General features: G+C 49.1%; 1 protein-coding gene across 1 annotated transcript in view; it reads right to left on the bottom strand.

Annotated features, from left to right (window-relative positions):
• Positions 1 to 1500: 1500 nt before the first annotated feature.
• The window catches only part of WBP4 (WW domain binding protein 4), a 44348-nt gene continuing 18630 nt past the window's right edge, over positions 1501 to 27218 (bottom strand). The window contains 5 exon segments of the mRNA XM_068166493.1: positions 1501 to 9435; positions 14712 to 14932; positions 17344 to 17468; positions 21844 to 21859; positions 21861 to 21911. Of these exon segments, the coding sequence (XP_068022594.1) occupies positions 9228 to 9435; positions 14712 to 14932; positions 17344 to 17468; positions 21844 to 21859; positions 21861 to 21911 (621 nt within the window). The 3' untranslated portion in view covers positions 1501 to 9227.

The raw sequence follows: 27218 nt of genomic DNA, 5'->3' as shown, positions 1-27218 counted from the left end.
ACCAGAATAAGAGGACACAGTCTTAGGCTGTGCCAGGGGGAGGTTTAGGCTGGATGTTAGGAAGAAGAGAGAGTGATTGCCCATTGGAATGTGCTGCCCAGGGAGGTGGTGGAGTCACCATCACTGGAGGTGTTCAGGAGGAGACTTGACAGGGTGCTTGGTGCCATTGGTTAGTTGTTTAGGTGGGTTGGATTAGTTGATAGGCTGGATGCAATGATCTTGAAGGTCTCTTCCAACCTGGTCTATTCTACTCTAGTATAGCTTATTTTCATCTGGCTGCTTAGTACAGCTGAATTGTTACTTTTTTTCTTTCTGTAAAAAAAAGAGTTGGCAAAAGAGCAGTTTGAGAAACAGCTTTTGGCAGTAAATTTTATGAAATAATTGCCATGCACTCCCCACCCCTTGAAAGTGCCTGTCTCTGGCTGGAGGGGCATTGCTCATCATTCCCCAGCAGATACACAGACTGCTGACTCACAATCTCCTGTCATCAGCAGCTTTATAGAGTCGGCTCTCTGCTGAGTGTGACTAAACAGTGACTGCAACAAACCTGACCTCAACTCTCTTTAAGCAGTTTCTAACTTAACAATGTCCTGATTGACAGCTGGCTGAACATGAGCCAGCAGTGTGCCCAGGTGGCCAAGAAGGCCAATGGCATCCTGGCCTGTGTCAGGAACAGTGTGGCCAGCAGGAGCAGGGAAGTCATTGTGCCCCTGGACTCTGCATTGGTTAGGCCACACCTTGAGTCCTGTGTCCAGTTCTGGGCCCCCGCAGTTTAAGGACATCGAGACACTTGAAGGTGTCCAGAGAAGGGCAACAAGGCTGGGGAGAGGCCTTGAGCACAGCCCTGTGAGGAGAGGCTGAGGGAGCTGGGGTTGTTTAGCATGGAGAAGAAGAGGTTCAGGGGTGACCTCATTGCTCTCTACAACTATCTGAAGGGAAGTTGTAGCCAGGAGGGGGTTGGTCACTTCTCCCAGGCAACCAGCACCAGAACAAGAGGACACAGTCTCAAGCTGCACCAGGGGAAGTTGAGGCTCAAGGTGAGGAGAAAGTTCTTCACTGAGAGAGTCGTTCCTCATTGGAATGTGCTGCCCAGGGAGGTGGTGGAGTCGCCATCCCTGGAGGTGTTCAAGAGGGGATTGGATGTGGCACTTGGTGCCATGGTCTAGTCATGAGGTCAGTGGTGACTGGTTGGACTCGATGATCCTTGAAGTCTCTTCCAACCTTGGTAAGGTTCAGGCTGGATGTTAGGAAGAAGTTCTTCCCTGAAAGAGTGACTGGCCATTGGAATGAGCTGCCCAGGGAGGTGGTGGAGTCACCATCACAGGAGGTGTTTAGGAAGAGACTGGATGGAGCACTTAGTGCCATGGTTTAGTTGACCAGATGGTGTGGGGTGATAGGTTGGACTCGATCTCAGAGGTCTTTCCCAACCTGGTTCATTCTGTTTCAGATCAATCAGGTTGTCCTAAAACCCCTTGAAGAGATGAACAACAGGAACACAGCTTGTTCAAATCAAAGCTTTATTCAGTGTTTTCATATAAACTCCACTTCAAGAGCTTGCAAGGTTCTGTCATTTCACCTGAGAAGCTGTTGAAGAGAAACCAGCTGTTCTGACTTTGCTTCTCAACTCAGCCAAGCACCTTTCCAGCACCCCACTGTTTGTCACTGTTATCTCCAGTGAAGCAAGACATGAAAAATCCACTGCCTTCACCCTGTGGTCTGTCTACTGCTGTCTGCTGGTTCTTTTAGCACAGGCTCCTGGCACTTCACAAGTAAAATCACACACCTGCATTTGCTGCCACACTCTGGGAATCCCCGAGGGCAAATTTAGCCTTCTGCAGGTTATTATTTGCCACACTCTTGCTTTGTGCAGAACTTTTCTTCAAGCTCTATATCCTGAAACACTTCACACACCTAAAAAGTTCTCAATCACACAGAGAGTTAACAGGGGTTTTCAGTTAAATAATTGAGCAGGTAGAAAGTAAGAGGACTTAAGAGGTAGATACAAGAGAGGCTGGAGGGGTAGGCCTGACAAAGCAGAACAAAGATGCTTCCACAACAAAGAGCAGAAGGTGTAACAGACAGACTTTGTATCAGCTAGCATGAAGATTTAAGGGCTGCAAACCCTGTAGGAGGAATGGAATGAAATCTGTCTCAGGAAAAACAAATCAACCAGGCAAGCAAAAGAGCAGAGGGAAGCAGTCTTGAAAGAGCTTGTGTGCTGCTGGAGAAGGGTTAGGGGGGTACTTCTTCGGGGCATGATGCAAACAGGCAGCAGCAGTGCTTGGCATAAGCTGGGATCTGGAGACAGGGTGGCCCAGGTAGGACGAGATGAAGCTTTCTGGTGGTCTGAGTGGAGCAGGAGATGAGGTGCAGGTGGAGGCTAGGAAGGCAGCACAACGGTGACAGGTAGATTTGCATAGAGAGGGAGACTGCAGGAAGACAGCCTGAGGAAGACAGCAGCATGGAAAGGACTGAAAAAGGGAGGCACGACTCAAAAAGCAAATCAGGAAACCAGGAGGCATGAAAGAGGTTTTTTTTCACTCCTTTTCTAAGTAACCTGCAAAACCTGCACTACACTTTTGTTCCAGGGGCAGGGACATGCACAGGTTGGTGAATTTAACTCAGAGCTGTGGCACGACAGTATCAGAGTACCACGGTATCACCAAGGTTGGAGGAGACCTCAAGGATCATCAAGTCCAGCCTGTCACCACAGACCTCATGACTAGGCCATGGCACCAAGTGCCACATCCAATCCCCTCTTGAACACCTCCATGGGTGATGACTCCACCACCTCCCTGGGCAGCACATTCCAATGGCAAATGACTCTCTCAGTGAAGAACTTCGCACCTCCAGCCTAAACCTCCCCTGGCGCAGCTTGAGACTGTGTCCCCTTGTTCTGGTGCTGGTTGCCTGGGAGAAGAGACCAACCCCTTCCTGGCTACAACCACCTTTCAGGTAGTTGTAGAGGGCAATGAGGTCTCCCCTGAGCCTCCTCTTCTCCAGGCTAAACAATCCCAGCTCCCTCAGCCTCTCCTCATAGGGCTTGTGCTTGAGACCTCTCCCCAGCCTTGTTGCCCTTCTCTGGACATGTTCAAGTGTCTCAATGTCCTTCTTAAAGTGAGGGGCCCAGAACTGGACACAAGACTCAAGGTGTGGCCTAACCAATGCAGAGTCCAGGGGCACAATGACTTCCCTGCTCCTGCTGGCCATGACCAGCCTTTCCACCTTCAAAAGCTGAAGGCTGGGACTGGATGATGCTGCAGCACAGATTTTGTCTGTGAGGGTCAAACAAAGGGAAACTTCACCCTAGTAGGAGAGTCTGGATTTCAGTCTACAAGTTCCCAGGTGAAGGGTTAACATATAGAATAGAACAAGAATAGAACAGAACAGAGTAGAATAGAACAGAACAGAATAGACAAGGTTGGAAAAGACCTTTGAGATCGAGTCCAACCTATCACCCAACACCATCTGGTCAACTAAACCATGGCACTAAGTGCCCCATCCAGTCTCTTCCTAAACACCTCCAGTGATGGTGACTCCACCACCTCCCTGGGCAGCACATTCCAATGGCCAATCAGCATTCAGTATTCCTAAGGTTGGAAGGGACCTCAAAGATCATCAAGTCCAACCTGTCACCACAGACCTCATGACTAGAGTAGGGAGGACACTACTGCCCACTGCAGGCTTGAACTCACAACCTTCCCATAAGGGTCTGATGCGCTACCAACTGAGCCACCTACTGCTCAATCACTGTTTCTGTGGAGAATTTCTTCCTTCCATCCAGCCTAAACCTCTGCTGGTGCATCTAGAGACTGTGTCCTCTTGTTCTGGTGCTGGTTGCCTGGGAAAGATGTTGAGTTGCTGGAATGTGTCCAGAGAAGGGCAACAAAGCTGATGAGGTGTTTGGAGCATAAGCCCTATGAGGAGAGGCTGAGGGAGCTGGGGTTGCTTATCCTGGAGAAGAGGAGGCTCAGGGCAGACCTTCTATGCCAGCACACTATTCCTGATACAGGCCAGGATGCCATTGGCCTTCTTGGCCACCTGGGCACACTGCAGGCTCGTGTTCAGCCTACCATCAACCAGCACCCCCAGGTCCCTCTCTGCCTGGCTGCTCTCCAGCCACTCTGACCCCAGCCTGTAGCACTGCATGGGGTTGCTGTGGCCAATGTGCAGAACCCGGCACTTAGGTGTGTTAACTTGCTTAAAAACCACCCAGAAGCAACCATCATCAGAAACTGCAATGGTTCCCCCTCCTTATACTGCTAATCATGTCTGTGGCAGCCTACAAAACCCACAGACGTACTTCTGACTGAAGGAGCTCGCAATAAAAGCAGGCAAGCAGACAAAAACATGCTGCATGAGAGAAACTGGCTTGGTCAGGAAACAAAAGACTCTTCTTCTGAAAACACTGTGCTTCTGAAACAGTAAAAGCAGCATTCCTTCGTCAAAAGCCAGTGTAGCCCAGGGTAGGATTAGCAGATGAGTAATACCTACAGGATTCCTCTGCTGAATTCCAAAGGCAGGAGATTTTGCAAGGTGATAGCAGGGAAGGGACAAAGATCTGTGCAGTGTTTGCCTCAAGTCTCACAGGAGGCAGTGCTTTTGTGCAGAGGAGAAAATGCTTGGTTTGGACACACAGCAAGGAAACTGAAGGCCAGCCCAGTGCAAAACTAAATGGTGTCTTTGGTTGTATCAAATCTGATCCAACTGGCCCTTGTTCTAATCCATCCTTAAGGACAAAGAATGAAGAAGTCTCTTCTCAAATGGACTTTCAGAGGTAGTGGGGAGCAAAGGGAATAGAATAGAATAGAATAGAATAGAATAGAATAGAATAGAATAGACCAGACCAGACCAGACCAGACCAGACCAGACCAGGTTGGAAGAGACCTTCAAGATCATCACATCCAACCCATCAACCAATCCAACCTACCTAAACAACTAACCCATGGCACCAAGCACCCCAGCAAGTCTCCTCCTGAACACCTCCAGTGATGGTGACTCCACCACCTCCCTGGGCAGCACTTTCCCATGGCCAATCACTCTTTCTGTGGAGGATTTCTTCCTAACATCCAGCCTAAACCTCCCCTGGCACAGCTTGAGACTGTGTCCTCTTGTTCTGGTGCTAGTTGCCTGGGAGAAGAGACCAACCCCCACCTCCCTACAACCTCCCTTCAGGTAGTTGTAGACAGCAATGAGGTCTCCTCTGAGCCTCCTCTTCTCCAGGCTAAACAACCCCAGCTCTCTCAGCCTCTCCTCACAGGGCTTGTGCTCTAAACTCCTCCCCACCTTTGTTGCCCTTCTCTGGACACCTTCCAGCAACTCAACATCTTTCCTAAACTGAGGGGCCCAGACCTGGACACAGGACTCAAGGTGTGGCCATGTACTTCACCCTTCAGAGTAACAGAAGCAGGATGAGCACAGCACTGTGAAAGAGATTGCCAGAAAAAGAAATTGTGCTTGAAAGGAAAGCAGGGAAGCAGGGAAGCAGGGAAGCAGGGTCAGCTGCTAGCTCAGCTGTTAGCAATGGGAAAGGAGCAGAAAGAGCTGGTTGTAATGGTAGATCACAGGGCACCCACGGCAGGCAGCACGATGCAGTCATGTGAAAGGCAAATGTGGTTCAGGGAAGGCATCAAGGGTGACTTCCTATACAGTAAGGAAGTCCTAGTGACAGCACCCATGGCCTCAATCTTCCTTGAACATAGAGTCTAGGCAAACTCAGGCTGGAAGGGCTGGAGAGAAGTGCTACTGGAGCACTGAAGGATTTGTCACACAAGGACTCCCCAAAAAGACGTGGTGGATTCAAGAGGGAAAAGCAGCTGCCTAGCTGAAGGGCAACAGTTGTGTAAATGGTGAGGAAATTGGTGTGAACTGGTTGCAAACACACAGAGGCTTCAAGTCAGAGCAGTCTCCTAGGTGCTAGAGCAGCATTCAAGCAGGAGTAAGAAGCAAAGCTAACCTTGCACATGTGGTCTTTCCTGTGGGCTACGTTGTGTACTCCTGCATCTATGACTGTCAGAGCATCCAGCCTGCATCCTGCATCTCTTAAATGACAACCCAGGGCTGGGTGTTAGAGGAAACCTCCAAAGTTCTCAAACCAAACATCAAAATGCCCTGATGAAGCCAAAGGAACATGTGGGATCAAATACAATGGTATCATAGTGTAGTATCATAGTATCAGTCAGGGTTGGAAGGGACCACAAGGATCAGCTAGTTCCAACCCCCCTGCCATGGGCAGGGACACCCCACACTAGATCAGGCTGGCCAGAGCCTCGTCCAGCTTGGGCTTAAACACCTCCAGGGACAGGGCCTCAACCACCTCCCTGGACAACCCATTCCAGGGCTTCACCACTCTCATGGGGAAGAACTTCCTCCTCACCTCCAGCCTGAATCTCCCCACCTCCAGCTTCATTCCATTCCCCCAAGTCCTATCACTACCTGAGATCCTGAGAAGTCCCTCCCCAGCCTTCCTGTAGCCCCCTTCAGATACTGGAAGGCCACAATGAGGTCACCTGGGAGCCTTCTCTTCTGCAGACTGAACAGCCCCAACTCCTTCAGTCTGTCCTCATAGGAGAGGTGCTCCAGCCCTCTGATCATCCTCGTGGCCCTTCTCTGGACACCTTCCAGCACCTCCACATCCCTCTTGGAATAGGGGCTCCAGAACTGGAGGCAGTACTCCAGGTGGGGTCTCACCAGAGCTGAGTAGAGGGGGAGGATCACCTCCCTCGACCTGCTGGCCACACTTCTCCTGATGCAGCCCAGGATCTGATTGGCTTTGTGGGCTGCAAGTGCACACTGAGAGCTCCTGTTGAGCTTCTCCTCCACCAGCACCCCGAAGTCTCTCTCCTCAGGGCTGCTCTCCAGCCAGTCACTGCCCAGCTTGGATTTGTGCCTGGGATTACTTAACTCTATCCTACACACACAGAAAACATCACAGAATAGCAAGAAAAAGGCCTGCAGCTTCCTTTGTAATCCACCACAGACTGGATTCTCTGTCTTGCACTCCTTTCTCTGCTGCTCTGCCAGACTGATAGCTGTTTTCTCAGTGAAGTTTGAGCTCAGCAGTTCCAAACTCTGCCTTGCTGTAGCTGGATTCTGACAACTCTTAACAGCACCCTCTGTTTTTGACTGAGACTGTCCTGAACAAATGACTCTGAGCTTCAGGAATGAGAGATGGATTTGTTTAATGGATGAATGATTGCAGCCTCTATGGTCCACTGTTTGATTCCTGGAGAAGCAATGAGCATAGCTACATTCTTACACACCTAAGATGATGATAAATGTAGACCCAGCCACCATGTAAAGAAATCAAAGCTCCAATCCTTAAGATATACCCAAGCCACCTTGGGCAGTACAGCTCCCAGCTCTGCTTAGCCAGCTTGTGTGTGGCTCTCCTAAGGGACTGAGAACAATGCAGCTTCAACAATGGAGCTTCAAGGACTTAGCCACTCTCAGTTTGCTCAACACTTGCCAACTACTCAGTACACTCATCAGCCTCAAGGTGAGACTCACCAGCCTCAGACAGGGTGAGGTATGCTGTAGCAGGGCCAGGTCTTTGGTCATGAAAATATCAGGGAAATAACCCTGGAATTTTTACAGTGAAAGAGACAAGAAGAAAACAAGACCAAAACAAGAGAACTTGATGTGTAAGAGGAAGAAATTGTAAGCAAGAGACAACAATAAAGCAAAATAGAACAGAATAGACCAGGTTGGAAGAGAGCTTCAGGATCATTGAGTCCAACCTTTTATCCAACCCATCTAATCAACTAACCCATGGCACCAAGCACCCCATCAAGTCTCCTCCTAAACACCTCCAGTGATGGTGACTCCACCACCTCCCTGGGCAGCACATTCCAATGGGCAATCACTCTCTCTGTGTAGAAATTCTTCCTAACATCCAGCCTAAACCTCCCCTGGCACAGCCTAAGACTGTGTCCTCTTGTTCTGGTGCTGGTTGCCTGGGAGAAGAGACCAACCTCTGCCTGTCCACAACCTCCCTTCAGGTAGTTGTAGAGAGCAATAACACCGTAAGAAGTCACCATGAAAAGATCTATTGCCACAGGGCTGGCTCTGTTGCTGTTATTAAAAGTTGAGCACAAGCCCTGTGAGGAGAAGCTGAGGAAGCTGGGATTGTTTAGCCTGGAGAAGAGGAGGCTCAGGGGTGACCTCATTGCTGTCTACAACTACCTGAAGGGAGGTTGTAGCCAGGAGAGAGTTGGTCTCTTCTCTCTAGCAAACAGCACTAGAACGAGATGACAAGGTCTGAAGCTGCACCAGGGGAAGTTTAGGCTCAAGGTGAGGAGAAAGTTCTTCACTGAGAGAGTTGTTAGCCATTGGAATGTGCTGCCCAGGGAGGTGGTGGAGTCACCATCCCTGGAGGTGTTCAAGAGGGGACTGGATGTGGCACTTGGTGCCATGGTCTAGTCACGAGGTCTGTGTTGACAGGTTGGACTCGATGATCCCTGAGGTCTCTTCCAGCCTTGGTGCTACTGTGAAGTCACCATGAGAGGTCTATTCCAACAGGGCTGGCTCTGCTGCTGTTATTAAAAGTTTCATTTTAATCAGGTTTCAATCTTCTGCAGAGGTTTTTTAATACATTTCTCATACAAGCACAGCAATAGTTTGTCAGGCTGTCAGTTGGGGAGGAGATGGCACTGATGTGCCTAACCAGCTTGCAAATGATCTGTTTTACATGCTGGCAGGCTTTACCACCCACTCCTTTGCAAGTGCTTAGCCAAAGGTTGGTAAGCAGAGTATTTTCCCTCATTAGCAGGGAAACTACTCCACATCAACAGCCTTGAGGAATGACTTTAGTCTCCAGTGCACACAACTGATCTATTTCCTCTGCAAATATAGAAGGGCTGCATCTTTTTTACCACCCTGAGGATGGCTTCCTTCTTCCATGCTTAGAAAAGGAGTGAAAACAAGAAACCCCCTTATGCAATGTACTTGCAACAGCACACAGTCACAGCAAAACCAAACATGGTTAAAATAAACCCAAACATATTTACAGCACTGCCAAAGTGACACCACACAGAACTCCCACTCCCAAACCAATCACATCAAACCACAGTAAAAAAAGTCATATTACAACTCACTCACTTTGAATACCTCTCAAACCTTCATCTCTAGCCCATATTTGCCTTTACAAAAGCCTGGTTAAAATATGAAGCTTCTGATCCCCTCTAGCTTCCACAGCATCCACAATGATTTTGGTTTTCAGGTAAGTGTTACTGATCACTGAGCCTTGCTCTCAAGTTTCTGGATTTCCCATTTTCAGCTTTCCTCTTTTTAAAGGTTGGCACCCCTTCTGTCAGGCCTCCAAGGGAGGTGACGGTCTTCTCCTGAAAGGTCACGGTTTCTTCTTCTGGGATATCGAGCACTGGGGCTGGCAGAGTGTCGCTCTCTGTAGTAGGAAGCTCCAGGTCCACGTTTTCACTGGGAGAGGAAAACATAAAAGGGTTAAACTGCTTGGAGGAAACAACATAGTGTAGTGCAAACAGGAAGAATAGAAGAGAAGAGTAGAGAAGAGTAGAGAAGAGAAGAGTAGAGAAGAGTAGAGAAGAGAAGAGTAGAGAAGAGAAGAGAAGAGAAGAGAAGAGTAGAGTAGAGTAGAGTAGAGAAGAGTAGAGAAGAGAAGAGTAGAGAAGAGTAGAGTAGAGTAGAGAAGAGAAGAGTAGAGAAGAGTAGAGACCAGACCAGGTTGGAAGAGACCTACAAGATCATCACATCCAACCTATCATCCAACACCACCCAATCAACTAAACCATGCAACCAAGCACCCTATCAAGTCTCCTGAACACTTCCAATGATGGTGACTCCACCACCTCCCTGGGCAGCCCATTCCAATGGGCAATCACTCTCTCTGTAAGGTCTCCCCTGAGCCTCCTCCTCTCCAGGCTAAGCAACCCCAGCTCTCTCAGTCTCTCCTCACAGGGCTGTATTCCAAACCCCCCACCAACTTCGTTGCCCTTCTCTGGACATCTTCCAGCAAGTCAACATCCTTCCTAAGCTGAGGAGCCCAGAACTGGACACAGGACTCAAGGTGTGGCCCAACCCATGCAGCATACAGGGGGAGAATGACCTCCCTGCTCCTGCTGGCCACACTGTTCCTGATGCAGGCCAGGATGCCACTGGCCCCAGTAACATCCATATTTAATTACCTAAGAGGCTTCAAGCTAGATGTGGTTTCCTAGCCAAAATCATCATCACCTCTCCTGTGAGGACAGACTGAAGGAGTTGGGGCTGTTCAGTCTGGAGAAGAGAAGGCTCCCAGGTGACCTAATTGTGGCCTTCCAGTATCTGAAGGGGGCCTACAAGAAAGCTGGTGACGGACTTTTTAGGGTGTGAGGTAGTGATAGGACTAGGGGGAATGGAGCAAAAATAGAAATGGGTAGATTCAGATTGGATGTCAGGAAGAAGTGGTGAGACACTGGAACAGGTTGCCCAGGGAGGTGGTGGAAGCCTCATCCCTGGAGGTTTTTACTGCCAGGCTGGATGGGGCTCTGAACAACCTGATCTAGTGTGAGGTGTCCCTGCCCATGGCAGGGGGGTTGGAAGTAGATGATTCTTGAGGACCCTTCCAACCCTGACAATTCTATGATTATGGCAGGGATCAAAAAAAGGAAGCATGCTCTTTGTGTCTTCTGTGAGGATTTGCCATAAAGAGTGGAAGACTAAGAGCTCATTCTGTGTGGCCTTTACAGCATGGCCCAAGCATTCCTCATGCAGAAGGTAACGGGGCTGCAGGTGTGTACATTTAAGATTGCTGAAAGCAAGCCAGCCAGTAATCAGCAATGGGCACTGCCAAAATGCTACTGAGCAGTCTTGCCCAAAGCTACATTCTTGAGGGTCTGTGTGAAAGAACAGAGCACAGTCTTACCAAAGCAGTCAGTGACCCCAAATTAGCAGAAACAGCTTTGGAGAACAGGATCACAGTTAACACTAATGAAGGTCTCTTCCAACCTGGTTTATTCTGTTCTATTCGATTCTAATCTGAATGTGCTGCCCAGGGAGGTGGTGGAGTCACCATTGCTGGAGGTGTTCAAGAGGGGACTGGATGTGGCACTTGGTGCCATGGTTTAGTAGTCCTGAGGTGTTGGGTGACAGGTTGGACTTGATGATCTCTGAGGTCTTTTCCAGCCTTATTGATTCTATGAACAAATCACAGAATCACAGGTCTGGGTTGGAAGGGACCCTAAATACAATTCCAATCCTCTTGCCATGGGCAGGGACAACTCCTGCTGGACCAGGTTGCTTGAATCCTCATCCTACTCTGAATGCTGCTGGGGTTGGTGCCTCCACAATTTCTCTGGGTATCCTCTTTCACTGCCTCATGACCCTCAGGGAGAAGAATTTTCTCCTAAGGACATTGAGGCACTTGAACGTGTCCAGAGAAGGGCAACAAGGCTGGGGAGAGGCCTCGAGCACAAGCTGTATGAGGAGAGGCTGAGGGAGCTGGGGTTGCTTAGCCTGGAGAAGAGGAGGTTCAGGCGAGACCTCATTGCTCTCTACAACTGCCTGAAAGGTGGTTGTAGCCAGGAAGAGGTTGGTCTCTTCTCCCAGGCAACCAGCACCAGAACAAGAGGACACAGTCTCAATCTGTGCCAGGGGAGGTTTAGGTTGGATGTTAGGAAGAAGTTCTTCATAGAAAGTGTGGTTGGCCATTGGAATGGGCTGCCTGGGGAGGTGGTGGAGTCACCATCCGTGGAGGTGTTTAGGAAGAGACTGGATGGGGCACTTGGTTGCATGGTTTAGTTGATTAGATGGTGTTGGGTGATAGGTTGGCCTTGATGATCTCAAAGGTCTTTTCCAACCTGGTTACTCCTATCCTATCCTATCCTATCCTATCCTATCCTATCCTATCCTATCCTATCCTATCCTATCCTATCCTATCCTATCCTATCCCATCCTATCCCATCCTATCCCATCCCATCCTATCCCATCCCATCCTATCCCATCCTATCCCATCCCATCCTACCCTATCCTATCCCATCCCATCCTACCCTATCCTATCCCATCCCATCCTGCCACTGTTTCCACTGTCTGCTGAATAACTGATAACTATAATGCTGGAGAACAGGGTGAATATGATCGCAAAGACTGTTTTCCTTCTCTGAAGCCTAATTTCTTCAGACTCTTTGAGGGCCCTACAAGAAGAAACTGGCCATAAAGGACAGCATGCTTCCCTAAAGAATATAAACCATCCCAGGCACTGTGCAGCAGAGTGACACACAGCAAACCTCCTGATGAGATGCATGTTGTGAAAGCATCTGCAGTACATCAGCTGGACATGGGAGAGAGAGACAGCTTCCAGATTTGAAATTGGCATAATCAGATTACACATTTTGATGTTCATGTCCATAGCTAAATCATTACAGAGTTTCTGGGACTTACTCATAGTGACAGAGTTGGGGCTGTTCAGTCTGGAGAAGAGAAGGCTCCCAGGTGGCCTAATTGCGGCCTTCCAGTATCTGAAGGGGGCCTACAGGAAGGCTGGGGAGGGACTGCTCAGGCTATCAGGTAGTGATAGGACTAGGGGGAATGGAATGAAGCTGGAGGTGGGGAGATTCAGGCTGGAGGTGAGGAGGAAGTTCTTCCCCATGAGAGTGGTGAAGCCCTGGAATGGGTTGTCCAGGGAGGTGGTCGAGGCCCTGTCCCTGGAGGTGTTTAAGAGCAGGCTGGATGAGGCTGTGGCCAGCCTGATCTAGTGTGGGGTGTCCCTGCCCAATGCAGGGGGATTGGAACTAGATGATCCTTGTGGTCCCTTCCAACCCTGACTGATACTATGATACTATGACAGAAGAAAAGGTTGTGGTGATTTTTGTTTTGGTTTTGCTTAACTTATTTTGAAATGAGGGAAGTTAGGGAACAGGCAGAAGTCTGTTACTGCAGTACTGGTTGAAAGTAAGACAAAAAATAGGATGTGTCTTTTAGGCTGTGTCCTTCAGGTGAACAGTCAGTCAGTACACCACCTCCAAGTGAGAAATAATTCACTGCTTGTGGCAGTAACTCAACCAAATCAGAAACTGCTAGGAATCCAAAATAGAATCATAGAACAGAATCAGTCAGGGTTGGAAGGGACCACAAGGATCATCTAGTTCCAACCCCCCTGCCATGGGCAGGGACACCCCACACTAGAGCAGGCTGGCCACAGCCTCATCCAGCCTGGGCTTAAACACCTCCAGGGACAGGGCCTCGACCACCTCCCTGGACAACCCATTCCAGGGCTTCACCACTCTCATGGGGAAGAACTTCCTCCTTCACCTCCAGCCTGAATCTCCCCACCTCCAGCTTCATTCCATTCCCCCTAGTCCTATCACTACCTGTGGTCTAAAAAACCATCCTCATTAATGTCAACAACTACTGACCCCATCGGGAAGGAACAGAAAGCAATCCTAGACCAGTACAATCAAGACAAGCTTCCTGGTCATTGTAGAAGGTGAAAATAGATCCTGAACTCCAAGCTGAGTTAACTCAGCTAATAAAAAAAGAAATAGAATTTAGCCTGGAAGCTGGAGGCCCTGAGAAAGCTGTCTGTGATGGCATCCAAGGTTGAAAGTAGTTTAAAACGTAGCCCCCAGAGCTTCTGAGGCAGCAGAACCAGCTTCTTGAAGGAAATTATGTTAAGGAACTGAAGTTTAGAGTAACTACATTTGAATAGTTGATACTCAACCTCTGAGAAAGATCACAGTATCACCAAGGTTGGAAGAGACCTCAGAGGTCATCAAGTCCAACCTGGCACCACAGGCCTCTATGACTAAACCATGGCACCAAGTGCCACGTCCAATCCCCTCTTGAACACCTCCAGGGATGGTGACTCCACCACCTCCCTGGGCAGCACATTCCATTGACAAATGACTCTCTCAGTGAAGAACTTTCTCCTCACCTCGAGCCTAAACCTCCCCTGGTGTAGCTTGAGACTGTGTCCTCTTGTTCTGGTGCTGGTTGCCTGGGAGAAGAGACCAACTCCCTCCTGGCTACAACCTGCTTCAGGTAGTTGTAGTCAGCAATAAGGTCTCCCCTGAGCCTCCTCTTCCCCAGGCTAAGCAGCCCCAGCTCCCTCAGCCTCTCCTCACAGGGCTGTGCTCAAGGCCTCTCCCCAGCCTCGTTGCCCTTCTCTGGACATGTTCAAGTGTCTCAATGTCCTTAAACTGAGAGGCCCAGAACTGGACACAGGACTCAAGGTGTGACCTAACAAGATGATGAATGATAATGAGGCTTGAAATCACTTTAACTTACTCTGTACTCATGGTGAAGAATGGAATGGAATGGAATGGAATGGAATGGAATGGAATGGAATGGAATGGAATGGAATGGAATGGAATGGAATGGAATGGAATGGAATGGACCAAACCAGGTTGGAAGAGACCTTCAAGATGATCAAGTCCAACCCATCATCCAACACCACCTAATCAACTAAACCATGCAACCAAGCACCCTAACAAGTCTCCTCCTGAACACCTCCAGTGATGGTGACTCCACCACCACTCCACTAGAACCACTCCACTCTACTAGAACCAAAACCCCACCATTATCTGGCATGGAAAGCTACTACTTAACATAGTCACTGTGGGAAGAATTGTCTCTGAGCTACATTTTCAGTCACTGCTGTGCTAATTCTGCCAGAATACAGAAGGAAAAGATTCAGCTATTGAAAACAAGGCCTCTGAAAACAAACAGCATGAAAATAACTGTGGCCAAAGGATACTCACCAGGGTTCTTCATCTTCTTTTTCACTAATTGCTTTCCATTTTCCAAGGGGCTTGGCCTCGTTCGATGCATCGCTGGAAGCTTCTGGGGAAGCTGATGTACTCTTCTCTTTATCAGCAGTTTCCTCTGGCTTAACTTCTTGCCATCTCCCATAAGGGCTCAACTTCTTGGCTTTGGCAGGTTTTTTCCCTTCCTCTGATTCTTCACCATTATCTCCTTTCCTCTAAGGAGGAAAAAACCCACCTTAAGCAACAATGCCTAAATAAAAACACAATGTGGCTTTCTTTCACACCTTTTAGTTGCCAGTCACACTTTTCAACCAAGAGCAACTTCAAACAATATACACTCCCACTGTAAAGAAAGTCTTTGATTTTTTTTTTCTCCTTGTGCTTTCACCACAGAGAGAGTTGGAAAAATAAAGACATCTTAGATGTTACACAAAGTTAAAGCTGGAAAATCCCATCCAGCAAGACTGAAGTGAGCAAGGGGTAGCCAATACAAACTTAGGATGCACACACTTCACAGCTGACTCCTGGTAGGAGCTTGCAAGTATGCAGAGAGATAGAAAATGATGTGTTTTACAAGTGACCCCTGCCTGTCAATCCATTTGGTATTGAAACCATTTCTGCCTGGTCTGAACTACCAGTTTGAGGAAAAACAGCTGCCAGTGTGTTTCTCAGTTAAGAAGGAAACTACAACCATGCCATTTCAGAATAGGAGAGAATGGAGGAGGAGAGAATGGAGGAGGAGAGAATGGAGGAGGAGAGAATGGAGGAGGAGAGAATGGAGGAGGAGAGAATGGAGGAGGAGAGAATGGAGGAGGAGAGAATGGAGGAGGAGAGAATGGAGGAGGAGAGAATGGAATGAATAGAATAGAGCAGGTTGGAAGAGACCTTTGAGATCATTGTGTCCAACCCATCACTGATCAATTAAACCATGGCACCAAGCACCCCATCAAGTCTCCTCCTAAACACCTCCAGTGATGGTGACTCCACCACCTCCCCAGGCAGCACATTCCAATGGGCAATCACTCTCTCTATGAAGAATTTCTTCCTAACATCCAGCCTAAACCACCCCTGGCACAGCTTGAGACTGTGTCCTCTTGTTCTGGTGCTGGTTGCCTGGGAGAAGAGACCAACCCCCACCTGGCTACAACCTCCCTTCAGATAGTTGTAGACAGCAGTAAGGTCTCCCCTGAGCCTCCTCTTCTCCAGGCTACGCAACCCCAGCTCCCTCAGCCTCTCCTCAGAGGGCTTTTTAACTCCAAAGCATTCCTGGAGGTCTCTCAGCAGTCACATGCATCAAGGAAGGTTTGAAGTCATCCTGACACGGAAATCCAAACCACACAATGGATTACTTCAGAGAGATGACAGTGACCTTTCTCAGAGAGCATCACATCTCTTGCAGAATTCAACCTGCTTCTGGTGGGCTGAAGGAAGGATCATGCTTTCTGTTGTGGGACTGTGCCACTAATGGACCAAATAATTGAAGAACAATTCATTTTGCTATGCAAACAGGTGCAACCTTTTATGTTCAGTCACATGGTTCAACCTTGTTGCAGTAAGCACAGCCTATCACAAGGGGTAAAAGATAAACCTCCTCATTCCAGAAAATTAAGACAGAAATTCGCAGACAACACCAAGCTGGGGGCAGGAGTTGATCTGCTGGAGGGTAGAGAGGCTCTGCAGAGGGACCTCGACAGGCTGGACAGATGGGCAGAGTCCAAGGGCATGAGATTGAACACATCCAAGTGCCAGGTTCTGCACATTGGCCACAGCAACCCCATGCAGTGCTACAGGCTGGAGTCAGAGTGGCTGGAGAGCAGCCAGGTGGAGAGGGGCCTGGGGGTGCTGGTCAATGGTAGGTTGAACATGAGCCTGCAGTGTGCCCAGGCAGCCAAGAGGGCCAATGGCATCCTGGCCTGCATCAGGAACAGTGTGGCCAGCAGGAGCAGGGAGGTCATTCTGACCCTGGACTCAGCACTGGTTAGGCCACACCTCGAGTCCTGTGTCCAGTTCTGGGCCCCTCAGTTTAGGAAGGAGGTTGAGTTGCTGGAACGAGTCCAGTGAAGGGCAACAAAGTTGGGGAGGGGTTTGGAACACAAGCTCTGTGAGAAGAGGCTGAGGGAGCTGGGGTTGCTTAGCCTGGAGAAGAGGAGACTCAGGGGTGACCTTATTGCTCTCTACAATTACCTGAAGGGAGGTTGTAGACAGGCAGATGATGGTCTCTTCTCCCAAGCAGCCAGTACCAGAACAAGAGGACACAGTCTCAGGCTGCACCAGGGGAGGTTCAGGCTGGAGGTCAGGAGGAAGTTTTACACAGAGAGAGTGATTGCCCATTGGAACGGGCTGTCTGGGGAGGTGGAGGAGTCGCCATCGCTGGAGGTGTTCAGAAGGAGACTTGACAGGGTGCTTGGTGCCATGGGTTAATTGGTTGGGTGGTGTTGGATGATGGGTTGGACACGATGATCTTGAAGGTCTCTTCCAACCTGGTCTGGTCCTATTCTATTCTATTCTATTCTATTCTATTCTATTCTATTCTATTCTATTCTATTCTATTCTATTCTATTCTATTCTATTCTATTCTATTCTATTCTATTCTATTCTATTCTATCAAATAAATCTGAACACTTACCTTGAAACTTCGTTCTGAACTCTGTGCTTCATTCCCACTACCTTCTGAGTCTGATTCAGATGAGTCACGTTGACTCTTCTCAGTTGAAGATGAAACAAAACCATCTGGTTTCTCCCACGTGGACACTGCCCAAGACATTTGAACAAGCACATTATTTAACATAGCCTTGTCTGCTGCTCTGCTACTGCACTGACAACATTATCATCATCATAGTATCATCATAGTACCATTCAGGGTTGGAAGGGACCACAAGGATCATCTAGTTCCAACCCCCCTGCCATGGGCAGGGACACCCCACACTAGAGCAGGCTGGACAGAGCCTCATCCAGCCTGGGCTTAAACACTTCCAGGGACAGGGCCTCAACCACCTCCCTGGACAACCCATTCCAGGGTTTCACCACTCTCATGGGGAAGAACTTCCTCCTCACCTCCAGCCTGAATCTCCCCACCTCCAGCTTCATTCCATTCCCCCCTATCACTACCTGAGATCCTGAGAAGTCCTTCCCCAGCCTTCCTGTAGGCCCCCTTCAGATACTGGAAGGCCACAATTACCTCTCAGAAATAGTGCTGCCTTAAGCTCAAAGACAGCAAATGATTCAGCATAAGGGCTTTTGCCTTTGTTTGGTATGTTTGTTTGAATAAACATAGTCAGAAATATAACATTTCACTTCCCAGCCGAGATGCAGTCATGACAGCTGAGTTCACTGTTGGTAAAGCTTGTTTTAATTAGTGCCTAAGAAAAATATCAGGCACAGCAAACTGGGATTCACAAGACTGTGGTCCCTTCTCATCCATAGGCAGGACAGACTGTCTTCTAGAGGTGCCCATTTAATCTGAGTTGTCCATCAATAACATACAGAATTAACCAGGCTGGAAAAGACTTTGAGATCATTGAGTCCAACCTATCACCCAACACCATCTAATCAACTAAACCATGGCACTAAGTTCCTCATCCAGTCTTATTTTAAACACCTCCAGTGATGGTGACTCCACCACCTCTCTGGGGCAGCACATTCCAATGGGCAATCACTCTCTCTATGCAGAACTTCCTCCTAACATCCAGCCTAAACCTCCCCTGGCACTGCTTGAGACTGTGTCCTCTTGTTCTGGTGCTGGTTGCCTGGGAGAAGAGACCAACCTCTGCCTGGCTACAACCTCCATTCATGTAGTTGGAGAGAGCAAGAAGGACTCCCCTGAGCCTCCTCTTCTCCAGGCTAAGCAACCCCAGCTCCCTCAGCCTCTCCTCATAGGGCTGTGCTCCAAACCCCTCCCCAGCTTTGTTGCCCTTCTCTGGACACCTTCCAGCAACTCAACATCATTCCTCAACTGGGGGGCCCAGAACTGAACACAGAACTCAAGATGTGGCCTAACCAGTGCTGAGTCCAGGGGCAGAATGACCTCCCTGCTCCTGCTGGCCACACTGTTCCTGATGCTGGCCAGTATCATCAATCACAAAGAGAGGATTAGGTAAAGAATGGCAACTGCAGGCCTCAGCTCTCCAGGCAGATAAAACCCTTCCCTACGCTACATGGCTAGGTGATGGATGGTCTCTAATTAAAGAGCTGTCAAGCTAAGAAGGAAATACAAACATCAATGTGAAAAGACAGCAAAGTATGTAGATGGTATGACCTCCCTTTCAATTCAAAGGTAGGACTTCATCAAATACACAGAGATGAAATATTTAAAAGAAAGTTGACTCCCTCTTGAAGTGGATTCCACTAACAGTGAGACAAAAGCACAGCCATGTTCAATCTAGCATTATAGATAAGCTCTCAAATGTAATAAACCTACTATTTCCCAATGATTTTATCAATTGCCAGAGAAATCTCTGACTGAAAGCAACACTTGGTATGTGCCCAGATGTGTGTCTTAAAGACAAACATTTGAAGAAGCTGGCAATGAGCAGAACCATCTCTTAAGGGTACTGCTGTCCTCTAGCTTTACACTAGTAATGGCATCCTGGCCTGCATCAGGTATAGTGTGGCCAGCAGGAGCAGGGAGGTCATTCTGTCCCTGTACTCAGCACTGGTTAGGCCACATCTTGAGTCCTGTGTCCAGTTCTGGGCCCCTCAGTTTAGGAAGGAGGTTGACTTGCTGGAAGGTGTCCTGAGAAGGGCAACAAAGCTGGGGAGGGGTTTGGAGCACAAGCCCTGTGAGGAGATGCTGAGGGAGCTGGGGCTGCTTAGCCTGGAGAAGAGGAGGCTCAGGGGAGACCTTCTTGCTGTCTACAACTTCCTGAAGGGAGGTTGTAGCCAGGTGGGGGTTGGTCTCTTCTCCCAGGCAACCAGCACCAGAAGAGGAGGACACAATCTCAAGCTGTGCCAGGGGAGGTTTAGGCTGGATGTTAGGTAGAGATTCTTCACAGAAAGAGTGATTGGGCATTGGAATGTGCTACCCAGGGAGGTTGTGCAGTCACCAAGTCACCATCACTGGAGGTGTTTAAGAGGAGACTGGATGAGGCACTCAGTGCCATGGTTTAGTTGATTAGATGGTGTTGGGTGATAGGTTGGACTTGGTATCTCGAAGGCCTTTTCCAACCTGGTTAATTCTATTGTATTCTATTCTTTTATGGCAGTGAAAGAATGTAAAGAGAGGATGAAACTTCATAGCCAGTATCAGAAGGCACACTCACAGCCAGCATAAAATCACTTGCTCTCCATAAAGGCATTGCTGAAATGATTGAAACAGATGAGGGAAGAGATGCCTGTTCTGACAGAGTTCCCCAAGAGCTCCCCACGTAGGGGGAACATTGTGGAAAAGAAGTAGGAGGTTAAATTCTGTAAGCTCTCATAAATGCTAAGTCTGCAAGAGGGAAAGCTTAGGAGATCCTTATTTCAGTTCTACACACTTGTCAGAACAAAATGCTGCCCCTTTCTTGTTTCTGAAATATAATGTCAGTATATACAGCGAAGAGAAGAGAAGAGAAGAGAAGAGAAGAGAAGAGAAGAGAAGAGAAGAGAAGAGAAGAGAAGAGAAGAGAAGAGAGAAGAGAAGAGAAGAGAAGAGAAGAGAGAGAGAAGAGAAGAGAAGAGAAGAGAAGAGAAGAGAAGAGAAGAGAAGAGAAGAGAAGAGAAGAGAAGAGAAGAGAAGAGAAGAGAGAAGAGTCCAAACCAGGTTAGAAGAGACCTTCAAGGAAGATGTCCTAGTTTGGAGTTAGATGTTCATAGTATCATAGTATCAGTCAGGGTTGGAAGGGACCACAAGGATCATCTAGTTCTAACCCCCCTGCCATGGGCAGGGACACCCCACACTACATCAGCCTGGCCACAGCCTCATCCAGCCTGGTCTTAAACACCTCCAGGGACAGGGCCCCAACCACCTCCCTGGACAACCCATTCCAGGGCTTCACCACTCTCATGGGGAAGAACTTCCTCCTCACCTCCAGCTGAATCTCCCCACCTCCAGTTTCATTCCATTCCCCCTAGTCCTATCACTCCCTGAGATCCTGAGAAGTCCCTCCCCAGCCTTCTCGTAGGCCCCCTCCATACACTGGAAGCCCACAAGGAGGTCACCTGGGAGCCTTCTCTTCTCCAGACTGAACAGCCCCAACTCCCTCAGTCTGTCCTCATAAGAGAGGTGCTCCAGCCCTCTGATCATCCTCATGGCCCTTCTCTGGACACCTTCCAGCACCTCCACATCCCTCTTGGAATAGGGGCTCCAGAACTGGAGGCAGTACTCCAGGTGGGGTCTCCCCAGAGCTGAGTCAAGGGGGAGGATCACCTCCCTTGCCCTGCTGGCCACACTTCTCCTGATGCAGCCCAGGATCTGATTGGCTTTGCAGGCTGCAAGTGCACACTGAGAGCTCCTGTTGAGCTTCTCGTCCACCAGCACCCCCAAGTCTCTCTCCTCAGGGCTGCTTTCCAGCCAGTCCCTGCCCAGCCTGCATTTGTGCCTGGCATTGCCTCCACCCAGATGCAGGACCCTGCACTTGGTCTTGTTGAACCTCCTGAGGTTGGCTTGTGCCCACCTCTCCAGTCTGTCAAGGTCCCTCTGGATGGCCTCCCTTCCCTCCAGCGTGTCTGCTGCACCACACAGCTTGGTGTCATCAGCAAACTTGCTGAGGGTGCACTCAGTGCCACTGTCCATGGCACCCACAAAGATGTTGAGCAAGCCTGGTGCCAGGACTGATCCCTGAGGGACTCTGCTTGTCCCTGGCCTCCACTGGGACATGGAGCCATTGACAGCCTCTCTTTGGGTGTGGCCATCAGGCCAGTTCCTTATCCATCTAGTGCTCCACCCATCAAACCCATGTGTCACCAGCTTGGAGACCAGCTGAAAGTCTGAAAAGACCTGTGAAGCACAGATGTGTACACACTGAAGATACAGCTATAAAGCCAGCACTGAATTAGGCAACAAGTATATTTCAAAGGAGGTAGCAGCTTAAAAACCCCCACAGAACTTAGCAAGGGCCCTGAAAGGCAATTGTTTGTGAAGTAAAATGCTTCCCTGAAAACCCTTTCTTCTGAAACAAAGCTTAGCTGGAAAGCAAGCTCTGCTTACCTCCTGTTTGTGTGTTTGTAGTAGTAGGTGTGACCATCCTCAGTGGCACCTTCTACCCACTCTGCTCCCTAAGAACAAGACAGAGGAGCTAGTTAAAGAAGTCTGCAGGCTCAAAGCACCACTTATAAGACCATTCAACTCTTGAGTATTTTCAGTTTGTGATGAATTCTGGTTTAGAAGTTGAACCCCTAAAACTGCTTATAAAATATTCTCTTGGGCTCAAATGAGGTTTAATTGTTTAACTTAAATTGCTGCAAATGCACATACATTGACTCATAGAATCAATAAGGTTGGAAAAGACCTCAAAGATCACAGAATCACAGAATTACCAAGGTTGGAAGAGACCTCTAGGATCATCGAGTCCAACCTGTCACCACAGACCTCATGACTAGACCATGGCACCAAGTGCCACATCCAATCCCCTCTTGAACACCTCCAGGGATGGTGACTCCACCACCTCCCTGGGCAGCACATTCCAATGACCAATCACTCTTTCTGTGAAGAACTTTCTCCTCACCTCCAGCCTAAACCTCCCCTGGCACAGCTTGAGACTGTGTCCTCTTGTTCTGGTGCTGGTTGCCTGGGAGAAGAGACCAACTCCCTCCTGGCTACAACCACCATTGAGGTAGTTGTAGAGGGCAATGAGGTCACCCCTGAGCCTCCTCTTCTCCAGGCTAAGCAACCCCAGCTCCCTCAGCCTCTCCTCACAGGGCTGTGCTCAAGGCCTCTCCCCAGCCTTGTTGCCCTTCTCTGGACTCGTTCAAGTGTCTCAATGTCCTTCCTAAACTGAGGGGCACAGAACTGGACACAGGACTCAAGGTGTGGCCTAACCAATGCAGAGCACAGGGCATAATGACTTCCCTGCTCCTGCTGGCCACACTATTCTTGATGCAGGCCAGGATGCCCTTGGCCTTCTTGGCCACCTGGGCACACTGCTGGCTCATGTTTAGGCAGCTGTCAATCACCACCCCCAGGTCCCTCTCTGCTTGGCAGCTCTCAGCCACTCTGACCCCAGCCTGTAGCTCTGCATGGGGTTACTGTGGCCAAAGTGCAGCACCTGGCACTTGGATTTGTTGACTGCCATCTTGTTGGACTCTGCCCATCTGTCCAGTTGGTTGAAGTCCCTCTGCAGAGCGCTTCTGCCCTCTAGCAGATCAACATCTGCTCCCAACTTGGTGTCATCTGCAAATTTGCTGATGACTGACCATCCAGTCCATAGCAGATTGTTGTCAGACAGTGGGTGACTGATAGGAGGCAGTACCAAAGGTGCTGCCATACGGTTCTGGTTATTACACATAGGCCATTACTTCACATGGCTTTTTATTTCCCAAAGCATTCACCCCTGAGGTTGTCATTTCCTGTTTGTGTCATTGCCTTTAGGAGAGATTAATGAAAAATGTCTCTGGAAGGCTCAGGCTTTTGTGAGAGCTACAGGAAACAAATATTATCACAAACCAAACATAAAGAAACAGCCAAACCCCTCTAAAGTATGTATCTCAAAATTGATCTTCACCAAAACCAACAGGAGAACCAAACTTTGCAGAAATGCATTTACTTCTTTACAAAGAAGTGCCCCTGTCCTTAGCACTGGTTAGGCCACACCTTGAGTCCTGTGTCCAGTTCTGGGCCCCTCAGTTTAGGAAGGAGTTTGACTTGCTGGAGCCTGTCCAGAGAAGGGCAACAAAGCTGGGGAGGAGTTTGGAGCAGAAGCCCTATGAGGAGAGGCTTAGGGAGCTGGGGTTGCTTAGCCTGGAGAGGAGGAAACTCAGAGGTGACCTTACTGCTCTCTACAACTCCCTGAAGGGAGGTTGTAGACAGGCAGAGGTTGGTCTCTTCTCGCAGGCAACCAGCACCAGAACAAGAGGACACAGTCTCAGGCTGCGTCAGGGGAGGTTTAGGCTGGGTGTTTGGAAGAAGTTCTACACAGAGAGAGAGATTGGCCATTGGAATGGGCTGCCTGGGGCTGGTGGTGGAGTCACCATCACTGGAGGTGTTCAGGAGGAGACTTGACAGGGTGCTTGGTTGCATGGTTTAGTTGATTAGGTGGTGTTGGATGATAGGTTGGACTTGATGATCTTGAAGGTCTCTTCCAACCTGGTCTGGTCTGGTCTGGTCTGGTCTATTCTATTCTATTCTATTCTATTCTATTCTATTCTATTCTATTCTATTCTATTCTATTCTATTCTATTCTATAGCACCAGTTCCAACACTGCAGTGTTTTCCCCCTGCTGATTATTAAACACATGTGACATGACAGAAGTTGCTGGGGTGTCTTTCTGGATGTGCAATTAAATGAAGATGCTCTGCAGACTCAGCCCCAGCTGGGTAATCAGCCATCATGCATGACTTAGCATCTCCTTAAGAGCCTGATTTTTGTCAACACTTACCCATACAATGATTTCACTTCTCCTTAAGTACTAACACTGCCTGCTCCCCTGTACTAAGCAGAACATCTATGCACCTTCACCACACATTATTTTTGCATCAATAGGTGCTTGTGTGTGTGTGTATATACAGATGCACACACACACACTGGCTTTTGCCCACACATCCCTATCTATTTAGAGGGTAGAAGGGCTCTCCAGAGGGACACTGACAGGCAGGACAGATGGGCAGAGTCCAACATGATGTCATCTAACAACTGAGGGAGCTGGGGTTGCTCAGCCTGGAGAAGAGGAGACTCAGGGGTGACCTTATTGCTCTCTACAACTACCTGAAGGGAGGTTGTAGACAGGCGGAGGTTGGTCTCTTCTCCCAGGCACCCAGTAGCAGAACAAGAGGACACAGTCTCAGGCTGCGCCAGGGGAGGTTCAGGTTGGATGTTAGGAAGAAGTTCTATACAGAGAGAGTGATTGCCCATTGGAATGGGTTGCCCGGGGAGGTGGTGGAGTCGCCGTCATTGAAGGTGTTCAGGAGGAGACTTGCTGGGGTGCTTGGTGCCATGGGTTAGCTGTTTGGGTGGGTTGGATTGGTTGATGAGTTGGACACGATGATCTTGAAGGTCTCTTCCAACCTGGTTTGGTTTATTCTAATAAAGTGCTGGGTGCTGAACTTTGATCACAACAACCCCATGCAGAGCTACAGACTGGGGTCAGAGTGGCTGGAGAGCAGCCAGGCGGAAAGGGACCTGGGAAAGCCCTGTGAATAGAGGCTGAGGGAGCTGGGGTTGCTTAGCATGGAGAAGAGGAAGCTCAGGGGAGACCTCATTGCTCTCTACAACTACCTGAAGGGAGGTTGTAGCCAGGAAGGGGTTGGTCTCTTCTCCCAGGCAACCAGCACCAGAACAAGAGGACACAGTCTCCAGCTGTGCCAGGGGAGGTTAAGGCTGGATGTGAGGAGGAAGTTCTTCATAGAGAGAGAGATAGGCCATTGGAATGTGCTGCCCAGGGAGGTGGTGGAGTCACCATCACTGGAGTTGTTTAAAATAAGACTGGATGAGGAACTTAGTGCCATGGTTTAGTTGATTAGATGGTGTTGAGTGATAGGCTGGACTCAATGATCTCAAAGTCTTTTCCAGCCTGGTTAATTCTATTCTATTCTGTTCTATTCTGGGGGTCCTGATTGACAGCTGGCTGAACATGAGCCAGTAGTGTGCCCAGGAGGCCAAGAAGGCCAGTGGCATCCTGGCCTGCATCAAGAACAGTGTGGCCAGCAGGAGCAGGGAGGTCATTTTGCCCCTGTATTCAGCACTGGTTAGGCCACACCTTGAGTCCTGTGTCCAGTTCTGGGCCCCTCAATTTAAGAAGGACATTGAGACACTTGAAGGTGTCCAGACGAGGGCAAGAGGCTGGGGAGAGGTCTGGAGCACAGCCCTGTGAGGAGAGGCTGAGGGAGCTGGGGTTGCTTAGCCTGGAGAAGAGGAGGCTCAGAGGAGACCTTCTTGCTGCAAGTGCACACTGAAAGCCCCTGTTGAGCTTCTCCTCCACCAGCACCCCCAAGTCTCTCTCCTCAGGGCTGCTTTCCAGCCAGTCCCTGCCCAGCCTGCATTTGTGCCTGGGATTGCCTCGACCCAGATGCAGGACCCTGCACTTGCTCTTGTTGAACCTCCTGAGGTTGGCTTGTGCCCACCTCTCCAGCCTGTCCAGGTCCCTCTGGATGGCCTCCCTTCCCTCCAGCGTGTCTGCTGCACCACACAGCTTGGTGTCATCAGCAAACTTGCTGAGGGTGCACTCAATGCCACTGTCCATGGCACCCACAAAGATGTTGACCAAGCCTGGTCCCAGGACTGATCCCTGAGGGACTCTGCTAGTCCCTGGCCTCCACTGGGACATGGAGCCATTGACAGCCACTCTTTGGGTGCGGCCATCAAGCCAGTTCCTTATCCATCTAGTGGTCCATCTACTGAAGTTATAGCTGGTCTTCAACATGCTTTTTAATTTCTCTCTTCTCTCCATCTCTGACAAAGTCTGGGCAGCAGGCTATTGTACTGTCTCTGAATCTCACTTGCATGGCACATTGCAAACACACCCTTTAAGTTCTGAACACTGAGTTCTTGTTAGAGATCTGGAATGTTCCAAATATCTTTAGCTCAGACTAAATAAGGAAGCAATCAAATACATGTTTATAGCAAAAGCTAAAGTAACTCAAGACATCACAAAGTCACTGAGCAGGGTGAGGGAGGAATAGCAAAATACAGCCATGTGGCATCAGAGAGATAGCCAAGGCTGAAGGTGTGTGTTTATGATAGGAGATGAGCTAACTTCAAATTGTTGCCAAGAAGGGAGCTTTCTCTCCTCCCATCTGCTGGCCCTGCACTGGCATTTTTCCCATTACCCAGGGAGCTATGCAGAGGAAAGAAACCTACAAAGTACTAACCTAAACTCTGATCTCTTCACTCCCTGAACTACCACAGTGTCAGGGCAAATATGCATCAAGTACCACAGAAGATTAGTCACAGGATCACTTCGTTCAGTGGAAGGCTATAGTATGACTGGCTCCTAAGTATTGCAGAGCCATGCCCTAACTGAAAAGATAAAGCTGAAGTGCTGCTTAGCAAGTTGTGCAGAACCAGAGGATAAAGGAATCAGAAAGCTAGAACAGAGTAGAACAGAGTAGACCAGGTTGGAAGAGACCTTTGGGATCATCAAGTCCAACCTATCATCCAACACCATCTAATCAACCAAACCAAGCACCCTATCAAAGTCTCTTCCTCAACACCTCCAGTGAATGTGACTCCACCACCCCCCCGGGCAGCACATTCCAATGGCCAATCACTCTTTCTGGGAAGAATTTCTTCCTAACATCCAGCCTAAACCTCCCCTGGTGCAACTTGAGACTGCATCCTCTTGTTCTCGTGCTGGTTGCCTGGGAGAAGAGACCAACCCCCACCTGGCTACAACCTCCCTTCAGGGAGTTGTAGAGAGCAAGAAGGTCTG

Source organism: Melanerpes formicivorus, unplaced genomic scaffold (genome assembly GCF_026170545.1).
Source record: "Melanerpes formicivorus ecotype bairdi unplaced genomic scaffold, bMelFor1.0.p_v2 SCAF_101, whole genome shotgun sequence".
Lineage (NCBI taxonomy): Eukaryota > Metazoa > Chordata > Aves > Piciformes > Picidae > Melanerpes > Melanerpes formicivorus.
The sequence above is the reverse complement of the archived record's forward strand: the minus strand, read 5'-3'. Positions and strand labels throughout refer to the sequence as shown.